The 14,356-nt window shown below is 43.3% G+C and overlaps 1 protein-coding gene across 1 annotated transcript in view; it reads right to left on the bottom strand.

The window, feature by feature from the left end:
* The window catches only part of F8 (coagulation factor VIII), a 419,094-nt gene that overhangs the window by 132,983 nt on the left and 271,755 nt on the right, over nt 1–14,356 (bottom strand). The window contains exon 21 of the mRNA XM_040442408.1: nt 6,305–6,390. Within this exon, the coding sequence (XP_040298342.1) occupies nt 6,305–6,390 (86 nt within the window). The remainder of the gene's footprint in view (nt 1–6,304; nt 6,391–14,356) is intronic.

The raw sequence follows: 14,356 nt of genomic DNA, 5'->3' as shown, positions 1-14,356 counted from the left end.
TAAGATGCTTTGTTTCCGAAAATCAGGAGGAATGGTCATCTTATTTACCGTTAGCCGAGTTTGCCATTAATAATCGTTGTCAAGAATCCACCGATAAGTCACCATTTTTTGGTGCGTATGGTTTCCATCCTCAGTTTTGTACGTTTAGTGAGGGGGGGCCGTCTGGGATTCCCGAGGAGGAACGATTTGCGTCTTCACTTTCTTCAGTGTGGCAGAGTGTGCAAGAAAGCTTGAAGAGAATTGGTGGTAGATACAAACATGCGGCTGATAGGAAGCGCTCTGAAGGTCCGGACCTTGGGGTGAATGACTTGGTGTGGTTGTCTACCAGAAATATCAAGTTGAAGGTTCCCTCGTGGAAATTAGGTCCGAGATTTATTGGTCCTTATAGGGTAATTAAGATCATTAACCCGGTGGCTTTTCGTCTGGAGCTACCTCAGACTCTAAGGATCCATAATGTCTTCCACAGATCTCTGCTTAAGAGATATGTAGAACCTCCTGAACCATTGCCACTACCGCCTCCACCGGTGGTTGTTGATGGCAGTCTTGAGTTTCAAGTAGAAAAGATTGTTGATTCACGATATGTTCGCCGCTCTCTTCAGTACCTGGTGCACTGGAAAGGTTATGGTTCCGAAGAGAGAATGTGGGTTCCAGCATCAGAGATAAAAGCGTACAGACTCATTCGGGCTTTTCATAGCTCCCATCTGGAGAGGCCTGGTCTTGAGGGTCCAGGGGCCCCTCGTAGAAAGGGGGGTACTGTCACGACTGTGACTGATCCAGACAGGTCTGGGAGTAGAAGGTCGCAGCGACTTGCTACTCGCGATAGCTTGTGAGTTTGCTCCGTGGTTCAGGGTATGTCATCTGGGTTTTGCCTTGTGAACCTTTTTGTCCTGACTGGGAGTTTGTAGGCATCCTTCTCAGGTGAGTCCTGTCTGCCACTCCCAGCTACTATATTAGTTTCACTTTCACTTGCAGTCATTGCCAGATATAGTCCTTACTTCCAGTTCTATTCTGACCTTTGAAGGAGATCGTTTGATGGTGTTGCTGTGGAGCTCTTGTCCGGCGTGGACTGTCATGATTGGGATCGCCTTCTCTGCTCGTGACTGGATAAGTCTATCTCTGCTATAGTTTGTTTGTTGCTGTCTTCCCCTGCTGTTCTCCTACACATGAGTGATGGTGACTAGTGCTCCCATCGGCCTTTCCCCACTCTAGGCTTGTTAGGGTGACTGAGGGTTTAGGCATCCAGCACGCCGCACGGGTTCACACCCCGTCTAGGGTATCAGGGCAGACAGGTGCCAGCTTAGGGTTAGTCAGGGGTGACCATACTATTCCCATCCGTAGATAAGGGTCCCCCTTCCCCTCCGTCTGGTGCGACACGACTGCTGCTGGGATAGCAGTCGTGACAATGTATTCACGGAACACAATACACAATACACTGAGCACATTTTATTTTGGGGTAGATACATAGATGATATTTTGATTTTTTGGGATAGCACTGAATATGAGTTTTTTCAGTTCACTAAAAGCCTCAACACTAATGATATAGGGCTATCCTTTACAGCTGAGATTCATAAAACTAGTCTTAATTTTCTCAACCTAAAAATAAATCTTGGACCCGGTGGCAGTGTCACAACAGAGGTATATAGGAAACCCACATCAACTAATAGTTTCCTACATTGGGAGAGTTTTCACCCACGGCCTCTCAAGAATGGTATTCCGGTCGGCCAATACCTAAGAGCCAAACGGAACTGTACAAACGAATCAGCATTTGAGGATGAGAGCCGATTGCTCTATGAGAGATTTCTGGCCAGAGGATACCCTAACAGAGTACTACGCAAGGCGTACAATAGGGCAAAAAGCATAGATAGAGAAAACCTCTTTCAGAGGAAAAAAAATCAAGGGATGAAAAAACAATACGATGCATAGGGACGTATGATTCACAACATCAACGGATATATGGCATAATTAAACGACATTGGCAGATTTTGAGAGCAGATAATGATCTGAGAGAGGTGCTCCCAGAAAATCCATCAATTACATATAGGAGAGGAAAGAACTTGAAAGAGATAATGGTACACAGCCATTTTCAGAGGAAAAAATGGTCGAAAACATGGCTGCCAACAAAAGGATCATATCCCTGCGGAGGATGTATTTTCTGCAGGTATATGATTCCAAAAAAAAGGTATTTACAAATCCAAGTGATGGGAAGGTGTACACAATACGTGATTACATTAATTGCAGGACAGTAGGAGTTGTATACGCCATACAATGTGAGTGCTCAAAAATATATGTTGGTAAAACAACACAAGAATTGAGAAGAATTTCAAAGCATTTTAGCACTCTCAATACGAATAAAGAAACACCCTTGTCCGTACACATTAAGAAATATCATGGAGGAAGCCCCCTTGGCTTGAAAATATGGGGGATACAAAAAGTCAAGGCGGGTCCCAGACAGGGCGATATTGATAGGAGGCTACAACAGGAGGAGACAAAATGGATTTACCGTTTGAAGTCTCTCTCCCCAATAGGACTAAATTAAGGTTTTACCTTTGCATCTTACCTCTAATAAATGAACTATGGCCGAAACACAAATCTAATATTGGTGAATATCCTTCTAATATTTTTAGATAGTAAATGATCACTGACATATATGATAAAATTAAAAGAGGATACTGATGAGGTGAAGGGAACCATCTGGCCCGAGATATAAATTCAAAAATAAAATAAATATATGTAGAACTAACATACTTACCAGAAGATAACAGTTGACAGCCCATTGAAGGTAATGACCTAGATTGAAAAGAAAAGGAAAAGAGAATAAAAGAAAAAAAGAAAAAAGTAAATAGTAAATATAAGATAGGGAAGTATCTAACCAAATGATGCCATCTATAACTATAGCCCATTAGGAAATGGATGGAACACGAAATATAATCCAAATGGTGTGAAACCCCCCCCCCCCCAGGTCACCCCCCTTTCTGTTCCTCTAAAATATCCTCATTCCTCCTAGTCTATATAACATCCTTTGACCCAAATGGGGTCACGATTATATAAGGGAAGGATTAAAAGTAAGAGTGGTATATATAGATGCAGATATAGACGCAGGCATAGAGGAGTATAGGGATGAGTGAAATTATGAGGTTCGCTCACCCATTTAAAATGTAAGGACACGCTAGCAGAGATGGATTTGGCTAGAAGAAAATCTCTAAGCTGGTGTGCATGCGCCGACGATGTGAGTATAGGAAGAAATTGCGCCTGCGCAGAAGTACAGCATGCAGGAAGGAATATTGCAAGATGGCACGCAGGCGCCGTCCTAGATATGACATGGATGGAGGCATAGTCGGGGGAAGAAAGGATTCTAAGATGCTGCGCATGCGCGAGGACTTTGGAAAAAACAGAGCAGTATGTAAGCTGGCGCGCATGCGCCAAGTTGCGAAATGAGGATGCCGAGCATGCGCAGTCTGCCTTAAATGGTGGGGTGCGACGGAGGAGGGGGGTGGGAGGAGCGGGAGTATTAGGTATAACTAGAGGGGTGGATCCAGAGAAGCGCTGGCCTGTTAGAGTAGAGAGGCGTGTGCTGGGTGGCAACTTTTGTGATACTTCTACCTATCGGAGCTAAAGCTGTGAGAATGATAGTGGGATAGTCTATGAACGTAGGGAATGATTGGATACATATAATAGACCATGAGACACCGAGGCATTAAATGATGGTTCCCGCCCCCAACACACATACCTGCATTATCCCCTGAAGACGCTGGTTTTCCAGCAAAACATGTCTTGAGGCAGGAGGTCTATGTGTGTGTGTTTTTAGAACAGTGACTAAGCAGAGAAGAGACTCCTTGAGAAGAGAAATAATAGCTAGCACAGCGATACAGTGAACGAAGTTTAATTCATATGCAAATGAGCACTCGCAAGTGCCCAGGGCGGCGTTCAGTGTGTAGGTGCCCAGGCTGCTCTGCCCTCTTTTCACTTTACTTCTCCCCAGTCTCTGCTTTTGCCCGCCCTCCAAGTCTCTTGCCTCATCGATAGGTCCGGACTTGGAGGGCGGGCAAAGGAAGAGGCTGGGGAGGAGTAAAGTGAAAAGAAGGCAGAGCAGCCTGGGCACCTACACACTGAACGCCGCCCCTGGGCACTTGCGAGTGCTCATTTACATATGAATTAAACTTTGTTTTTCCTGCTGGTGCAAGTCTAAAGAATAGAACAAAGGTACCGTTACAATCCTGTATAGGTGTGCTACAGAGCCACGTAAGCACTGTATATGGCCATATGGAGGTGACAGACTCCCTTTAAATGTATGTGATCAAAACAGCAGGCATCCGCCAGCTATGGCGCCCGCTGCACTTATGAGGTTGCACCATCTTTATAGAATCCTCCAGTATAGTATGATGCTGGGCAGGAAGTTTTTAAGTGGGCTGTTTGTTACCACCATCAACTATGCATTTACCCATAGCTATATATTTAAGTGTCGCTCTGACATCATTTGCTGTTTCTGTCATTGCGTTAAAGAATTAAAGGGAAGAGAGAGCAATGAAAAAGAATAACATCGTAAAACAAAATAAAAAAGAGTTAACAAAAAGATATAAAAAATCTCAGTCCTAGAAGACCTCAGAGTGTCATATACCATGTGGAATTGTTTAAGACAAAAATAAAAAAAAATATTGAAAAATACGATGAATTGGACAAAAGTAATGTAATGGGCTGCTGATTCTAACCCAAGCCAAGTGGGGAATACCTTTTTCTGACATACATATACCATAATAGGGCAAATGCAAAGAAACAGGCAAGTGATTACTGAAACAGAAATGTAAGGTGCAACCTAGTATACTTACGTCTAGAGCAGTTAATCATAAACAGAAACCCAGAGTTGGAAGCTCACCTTATGGGGTTGTCTTGTAAGAGAACCCCTTTATATAAGACTGGAGCCATCATGAATAAATGATATATAATTTAGTATAAGTGGTAAATAATATGTTTACTTTAATTGGGATTTTAATCCGCTCAGTACCAAGTCCCCTTTAACCTTAAACCCCAGGCCAATTTTTGCAAATCTGACATGTGTCACTTTATGTGGTAATAACTCTGGAATGCGCTTATCCAAGCCAATCTGAGAATGTTCTCTCGTGATACCTTGTACTTCCTTGTACTACCTTCTGTGATAAGTTTAAGTCAATGCGGGAGATTTATCAAACTGGTCTAAAGTAGCACTTGCTAAGTTGCACATAGCAACCAATAAGATTCTGCCTTTCATTTTCCAAAGGAGCTGTCAAAAACGAAAGCTAATATCTGATTGGTTGCTATGGGCAACTAAGCCAGTTCTACTTTACACCAGTTTGATAAATGACGCCCAATGTTTTACCTTTACTTCTAAAAAAAAATCCCAAATTTACAGATAGTGATACCTAATAAAATAGTTATTACTTTACACTTCCTCAATCTAGTAGAAACCACCCATAAATTACCCAATTTTACAAACTACACTCCTGAAGTTATTTGCAAACTTTTTTTTTAGCACTTTAGGTGTACCACGAGAATGGAAGAAAATGGAGGTGAAATTTCAAAAGTTCACTTTTTTTTTTGCATATTTTCCATTTTGATGAATTTTTTTCAGTAATACAGCAAGGGTTAACAGCCAAACAAACCTCAATATTTTTTACCTTTATTCTGCAGTTCACAGAAACACCCCATATGTTGTTGTAAAATGCTGTATGGGTACACAGCAGGGCATAGAAGGGAAAGAGCACCATATTGTTTTTGGAGTGTAGATTTCATTGGGATAATTTTAAGTTGCCATGTCGCATTTGAAGACCCCCTGAGGCACCCCTACAGTAGAAACACCCAAAAAGTAACCCCATTTTAGAAACTAAAGGATACCAAATAGTATTGGTACTATTTTGAGGTATATAGGATTTTTTGATTGTTCAATATTACACTTTTTTGTAGCAAGTTGACATAGTTTTTATTTCTTTTTTTAAAAATGGAATTCACCTGAGGGGGTAAATCATGTGATATTTTTTATAGAGCAGCCTCTATAAGGCTGCCGTTCCTGCCATCGGGTCCACGTCAGCGCAGCACATACTGCAGTCAGCGTGGACTGTGGCATACAATAGGTTAATACGCTGGCGTCTGTGTACTCACCGATGCTGTTGTATACAACAGTGTCTCGACTGTCAGTAATAGCCAGATCCCTGCTGCTGATCGAGCAGGTGCAGCTCCAGCAGAACCGTTTATGTACTGTACAACGCAGGTTTAACCTTCTTTCATAAAACTGATTATGCATGTAAACTAATAAAGAGAGAGTTTAACTTCTTACCTGTATCCAGGAATCCACACTGTCCACACTCCATGCATTAATAGATCCAGTATTTCTCAATCTGGCAAGTGATGGTATCCAGGAACCTTAGTAGAGTAATAATATAATATAATTAGAGATGAGCGAACCAGATAAGATTTAAAGTTTGCCAATGGTATGCTAAGTATTAGTGATGAGCAACAGGGGTCATATTCGAATTTGCGATATTTAGCGAATATTTTATAGAATATTTGTCGAATATTCGCAAATTTGAATATTCGTTATATTCTACATTTTTTTTACTCAAAAAATCGGCAATGTAATGATCACGTAATATGCGAATATTACGCGTTTAATAGAGGCGTGGGTCAAAAAGGAATATATAGCACTATATTCGATATAGTGCTATATATTAGTTTTTTAGAATATTCGTCATTTTTTTCCATCTGAAGTTATGATTCCTCCCTGCTTAAGTTGCTTGTCAAGACAAACAACTTAAGCAGGGAGGAATCATAACTTCAGATGGGAAAAAAATGACGAATATTCTAAAAAACTAATATATAGCACTATATCGAATATATTAGTTTTTTAGAATTTTCGTCTTTTTTTTTTTTCAATCTGTACAGTTGTTCCACTTCGACATACTCCTCCCCGACAAGCGTCCCCGTCACCATGGGAATGCCTGGGGGTTAAAATATACCATCGGATCTGAGTTTTCACGATCTCACTGAGACAAGCAACAAGTTTCAAAGGAAATCTGGAATAATAGGCACTGGCAATGGAGGGGAATATATGAGTACAGAGATGCAATCATACCTAAAGAAACAAGGTATTATAACCAAACAACTGTACCATACACTCCTGAGCAAAATGGCGTAGCAGAAAGAAAGAATCGCACTCTTGTAGAAATGACCAGACGTATGATTTCAGAATCTGCATTACCTAACAAATACTGGGGAGAAGCGATAATGACTGCAACATACCTACAAAACAGGCTCTCATCAAAAGCTATTGAAAGTACATCATATGAAATGTTGAATCGTTTGTGTGCTAGCACACGGTGTGGGTACCTCTTTGGCGCACAAAGACGAGGTTCATCACTTCCTAAACAGTCCTCAGGAGGCTTGGCAACTCCATCCAAAAGGATTGAACGGGTATCGGCAGCACCGACCCCCCCCCCCCCCCTTGTGTTTCTGCTCTTACGGATGTTGTGCCCGTACACGCACAACACCAAAAGGTGATCATATTTCATCCACTTTGTTAGCTGATTATCGTTGTTTACTACCCTATGAGCGCCTCTCCCTATTTTTCTCTTGCCATAATTGCACCATATGAAATGTGGAATAGATCAAAACCTAACGTAGCGCACATCAGAGTGTTTGGCTGTAAAGCATATGCCTACATTCCAAGTGAGAAACTCTCCAAGTTGGAGAACAAAGCCATATAAGGCATTCTGGTGGGCTACAATGAGCAGAGTAAGGGATATAGAATCCTTTGTCCAAAGACCAACAAGGTCACAGTAAGCTGCAGTGTATATTTTGATGAAAGCGAAGCACCAGATAATACAATTCTTGAAAAATGTGGAGGATTTGCAAGCTGAATCAGCAAGAAACACTGACCCATGCGAAGCAGGAAAAGAGCCAGAACAAGAAGTGGAACTTACAATCAACGAGCCAGTAGAACCCACTGAACAACAAGAAATCAGAAGAGCCTCTCGGATGACAAAAGGGATACCACCCCGCATTTTATCATACGCTGCTATAACACATCAAACACAGGAAGACATAGAAACTTTGCCGAGAAGAGAAGCTGATCAGTGGAGAAAAGCAGCTGAAGAAGAAATAAAATCACTTCAAGAAAATAAAACTTGGTCACTAACAGAACTCCCTCCTGGTCGCAAAACTATCAGAAGCAAATGGACTTTTAAAGTGAAATATGATGCAGAAGGAAACTTCTATAGATACTGTGAAGAACTCCCAAGTAACCGTTCGGTTATTTTACCTCCCTGCTACTTAATCCCCGTGGCTACCTACTCCTAACAATGGACGTAGACATCTACTGTGTATCAAGGACATGTGTACACACACTTCTGGACATTCAGTCTGCTTCTAACCACAAGACTCATCAGTGGCGTACATAGAAATCATTGGGCCCCATAGCAAAAATCTGAATTGGGCCCCTAACCCCACCCACTACCCACCCGTGGCCCATTCTACTACTAATTAAACCGTTAGGGATAAAGAACTAAAAAACTAACGAAAAAATAATATTTTCCCATAAGGTTTTGCTCTGGAAATTATTAACGTATATTTAAGTAGACATGGTTCCATGCGTTTGTAGCCTACTACTGACAATATAAAGCCTTAAAAGGGTATTCTCGTTTCAAACTATTCCCTATCCACAAGATGTGTACACTGCTCAAATATCTCCGGAATTTCCATAGAAATAATTAGAACGGCCGTGCACATGTGCGACTGGCCCCTCTGATCATTTCAGGCTTCAGGGGATACAGGGCCTCCATTCTCGTGGATAGGGGATAACTTGAAAGAACCTGAATAACCCTTTAAAGTAGGGATGTCCAACCTGCAGCCGTCCAGCTACTGCAAAACTGCAACTTCCATCATGCAACAGCTGTAGGAACGCAGGTTGGACATCCCTAAATTAAAGTACATGTAAACTAAATGAAGTTTATTAGAAACTATTTTAAGTGCCATAAGATGACTTTTTCTAAGATTTTTTATTTTTTTGTATGAGAAACAGGCACCTGAAATTCAAGTGCCTATAGTGCTTAACCTCCTCAGGACCGCCGTACACAGGATTGCGTCCTGGCGGCGACCCTGCTATTCTGGGTGGACGCATATACGCGTCCTCTCGCGAGAGGCGAGATTTCCTGTGAACGCGCGCACACAGGCGCGCGCGTTCACAGGATCGGAAGGTAAGCGAGTGGATCTCCAGCCTGCCAGCGGCGATCGTTCGCTGGCAGGCTGGAGATGCAATTTTTTTAACCCCTAACAGGTATATTAGACGCTGTTTTGATAACAGCGCCTAATATACCTGCTACCTGGTCCTCTGGTGGTCCCTTTTGCTTGGATCGACCACCAGAGGACACAGGCAGCTCAGTAATAAGTAGCACCAAACACCTCTACACTACACCCCCCCTGTCACTTATTAACCCCTTATTAACCCCTGATCACCCCATATAGACTCCCTGATCACCCCCCTGTCATTGATCACCCCCCTATCATTGATCACCCCCTTGTAAGGCTCCATTCAGACGTCCGTATGTTTTTTACGGATCCACGGATACATGGATCGGATCCGCAAAACACATACAGACGTCTGAATGGAGCCTTACAGGGGGGTGATCACCCCATATAGACTCCCTGATCACCCCCCTGTCATTGATCACCCCCCTGTAAGGCTCCATTCAGACGTCCGTATGTTTTTTACGGATACACGGATACATGGATGGGATCCGCAAAACACATACGGACATCTTAATGGAGCCTTACAGGGGGGTGATCAATGACGGGGGTGATCACCCCATATAGACTCCCTGATCACCCCCCTGTCATTGATCACCCCCCTGTAAGGCTCCATTCAGACGTCCGTATGTTTTTTACAGATCCACGGATACATGGATTGGATCCGCAAAACACATACGGACATCTGAATGGAGCCTTACAGGGGGGTGATCAATGACAGGGGGGTGATCACCCCATATAGACTCCCTGATCACCCCCCTGTCATTGATCACCCCCCTGTCATTGATCACCCCCCTGTAAGGCTCCATTCAGACGTCTGTATGTTTTTTACAGATCCACGGATACATGGATCGGATCCGCAAAACACATACGGACATCTGAATGGAGCCTTACAGGGGGGTGATCAATGACAGGGGGGTGATCACCCCATATAGACTCCCTGATCACCCCCCGTCATCTGTTTTTTACAGATCCACGGATACATGGACCGGATCCGCAAAACACATACGGACATCTGAATGAAGCCTTACAGGGGTGTGATCACCCCATATAGACTCCCTGATCACCCCCCTGTCATTGATCACCCCCCTGTAAGGCTCCATTCAGACGTCCATATGTTTTTTACAGATCCACGGATACATGGACCGGATCCGCAAAACACATACGGACATCTGAATGGAGCCTTACAGGGGTGTGATCACCCCATATAGACTCCCTGATCACCCCCCTGTCATTGATCATCCCCCTGTCATTAATCACCCCCCTGTAAGGCTCCATTCAGACGTCTGTATGTGTTTTGCGGATCCGTGGATCCGCAAAACACGGACACCACGGATCCGCAAAACACATACGGACGTCTGAATGGAGCCTTACAGGGGGGTGATCAATGACAGGGGGGTGATAACCCCATATACACTCCCTGATCACCCCCCTGTAAGGCTCTATTCAGACATTTTTTTTGGCCCAAGTTAGCAGAAATTTTTTTTTTTTTTTTTTTTCTTACAAAGTCTCATATTCCACTGCCCTGGCATTCTAGGGGCACTAATGTGTGGTAAGTAGTTTGAAATCAAAATGTGTAAAAAATGACCTGTGAAATCCGAAAGGTGCTCTTTGGAATGTGGGCCCCTTTGCCCACCTAGGCTGCAAAAAAGTGTCACACATTTGGTATCGCCGTACTCAGGAGAAGTTGGGCAATTTGTTTTGGGGTGTCATTTTACATATACCCATGCTGGGTGAGAGAAATATCTCGGTCAAATGCCAACTTTGTATAAAAAAATGGGAAAAGTTGTCTTTTGCCGAGATATTTATCTCACCCAGCATGGGTATATGTAAAATGACACCCCAAAACACATTGCCCAACTTCTCCTGAGTACGGTAATACCAGATGTGTGACACTTTTTTGCAGCCTAGGTGGGCAAAGGGGCCCACATTCCAAAGAGCACCTTTAGGATTTCACAGGTCATTTTTTACACATTTTTATTTCAAACTACTTACCACACATTAGGGCCCCTAGAATGCCAGGGCAGTATAACTACCCCACAAGTGACCCCATTTTGGAAAGAAGACACCCCAAGGTATTTCGTGATGGGCATAGTGAGTTCATGGAAGTTTTTATTTTTTGTCACAAGTTAGTGGAATATGAGACTTTGTAAGGAAAAAAAAATAAAAAAATAAAATCATCATTTTCCGCTAACTTGTGACAAAAAATAAAAATTTCTATGAACTCACTATGCCCATCACGAATACCTTAGGGTGTCTACTTTCCGAAATGGGGTCATTTGTGTGGTGTTTGTACTGTCTGGCCATTGTAGAACCTCAGGAAACATGACAGGTGCTCAGAAAGTCAGAGCTGCTTCAAAAAGCGGAAATTCACATTTTTGTACCATAGTTTGTAAACGCTATAACTTTTATCCAAACCATTTTTTTTTTACCCAAACATTTTTTTTATCAAAGAGATGTAGAACAATACATTTTGAGAAAAATTTATATAAAGATGTCGTTTTTTTTTTTTAATTTTACAACGGAAAGTGAAAAATGTCATTTTTTTGCAAAAATTTCGTTAAATTTCGATTAATAACAAAAAAAGTAAAAATGTCATCAGCAATGAAATACCACCAAATGAAAGCTCTATTAGTGAGAAGAAAAGGAGGTCAAATTCATTTGAGTGGTAAGTTGTATCACCGAGCAGTAAACGGTGAAAGTAGTGTAGTGCAGAAGTGAAAAAAGTGGCCTGGTCATTAAGGGTGTTTAAGCTAGGGGGGCTGAGGTGGTTAAAAATCCATACTTTCGTACACCGCTGATATGACAGTGGTGTACAGAAGTACAGATTTCACTAGGGCTGCAGCGAGCGATGTACAGCACACATCACTCTTCCTGCCTGTCTGCTAAAGCCTGGCACAGTGGGCACAGGCAGGAAGAGCGATTTATATGCGAGTAGAGCTGAAGGAGGGCAAGGCAGGAGCTTGCATAGCATCGTTCCTCCTGCTTGTGCCCACTCTGCACAACACCCCCCTCCATGAACTCTTCTTAATGCTAATGTGACAGAGTTCACTGTGGGGGGGGAGCTACTGGGGTATCGTTGTCTATATAAGCATCAACAGCAAGCAGTGTTAATGGGGGGGGCTGCTTGAGGCACATTGTTCTGTATATGATAAGATTATGTAGAGGGCAGTGTGCCCCCCCTCCCCTCGAACTCTGCTTGCTGCTGCCCCCTCACACTAACCATTCCCCCCCCCCCCCCCACTTCCCCATTAACTTTTTTTTTTTATACTTTTGACGGTGCACAGCTGCACACTACTTACTTTGTCCGTAGCTGTGCAGGGCACGCTCTCTGGACACATTACCAGTCTCTGGGGATTTGAGTTATAAATCACTGAGCCGGGCAGGCAGCGCAGTGGAAGACAAGTCTAGCATCCTGCCCGCTCAGTCCTGTCTCTGTCTACTGAGCTAGGCTAGCCAATCAGCAGCAGGCTATTAACGCTGCTAAATGCTGATTGGCCGGTTCAACACCCAGCAGACAGACAGAGGAAAGCGCACTGGCATAGGCTGGCTGGGGACTGTCTGTCACTGCAGGAGCCGGCAGGAAGATTGATAAAATATGTAAGGGGAGTGGGGCCCTGAGCACAGGGGAAGCAGGGCCCATCTGAGCCCCAGATAGGGAGAAGTGATAGTGGAGCCACAGCAGCTATGTCAGTGTAATTAGGGACGGGGGCTTCCATCCACTCCAGGCCCCCCACCTTCACGGGCCCCATAGCAGCCGCATGGACTGCCGCTATTGTAGGTACGCCACTGAGACTGATCTACTTAATTAAAATACGCGAGATAACATTTTAGGCCATTATCTTGGAAAAGACACAGTGATTGCTTGTAAGCCATTGGACCGAGCCCCTGTTATGTAAATTGAGTTTCCAAAACTCCATTGTCTCGCTGGCTCAGAGGAGGAGTTTGATGCTGTTTAAATTGAATGCTCTTTCTTTCCATTAAACGTGTTTTGTTCCAGCATGAAGCTTTGGCTCCTGTGTGGATTATTATGCGACACCAGCGATATTTTACTCTGTTGATTCTTGGCGATATTATTTCATGGGAATAAGGGAATGACAGACGGTAACTCATATTCAGACCGTCACAGATACAAAGCAAGATTAGTTGCCAAGAGATACTCCCAGAAATTTGGAGAAGATTACAATGAGACATTTGCTCCAGTTGTGAATCATTCCACCATAAGAACACTCCTTAGCATTGCTGCTGGAAAGGGAATGCAAGTGAAGCACCTAGATGTCAAAACTGCTTTTCTGTATGGAGACATCAAGGAGGATCTATACATGGAACAGCCACCAGGAATTGAGAAGGAAAAGAACCTTGTATGCAAACTGCAAAAGAGCATCTAGGGGCTCAAGCAAGCGGCGAGAGTGTGGCATGCAAAAGTGAACAAAATACTCACAAAAGAAGGATTCTCAAGAAGTAAAGCAGATCCATGTCTGTATTCAAAGAGTCAAGAAAACAAATGGACATACATCCTAATTTACACAAACGGAAAATGCAAATGTGATCGCACACTACATCCAGCACTCTGCCCTCCATGCTGGATGAGACATTGGTTTAAATTTTGGCCAAAGCATAGTAAGCCACTCACCGCGTCAAGGTCGTCTCAATTGAGTGGTCCCTAACTTTTGTTCCCACCTGTTCATGGGCCATGACAGCCACATAAAATCCAGGGAATGCAGGTCAGCATGCAAGCCAAGTACACTTTGCTTGTAACCCCGTCCGGTGCCATTACAGCTTTCATCGGATCCAGGGATGCAAGTACCAACATGCATGCTGAACCCACCATATACTTCTCCTGGAGCCAGATGGCTAATGGTAGGTTCTATATAAGCAGACTCAGTTTTATACTGACTTTAAAACCAGCCTCCAGGACAGATTAACTGGTCAGGTGTGCTTGACTCAAAGGAGATCGCCACGCCTCCAATATATGCTACAAAGAAAAAAATTTAGGGGGTTGAGTCCGCACAACCTGCCTGCAGGTGCACATCACTATGGCGAAATACATACACAAACGGAAAATGCAAATGTGATCGCACACTACATC

Source organism: Bufo bufo, chromosome 8 (genome assembly GCF_905171765.1).
Source record: "Bufo bufo chromosome 8, aBufBuf1.1, whole genome shotgun sequence".
Lineage (NCBI taxonomy): Eukaryota > Metazoa > Chordata > Amphibia > Anura > Bufonidae > Bufo > Bufo bufo.
Note: the sequence above shows the minus strand (reverse complement) of the source record. Positions and strands in the feature narration are given on the sequence as shown.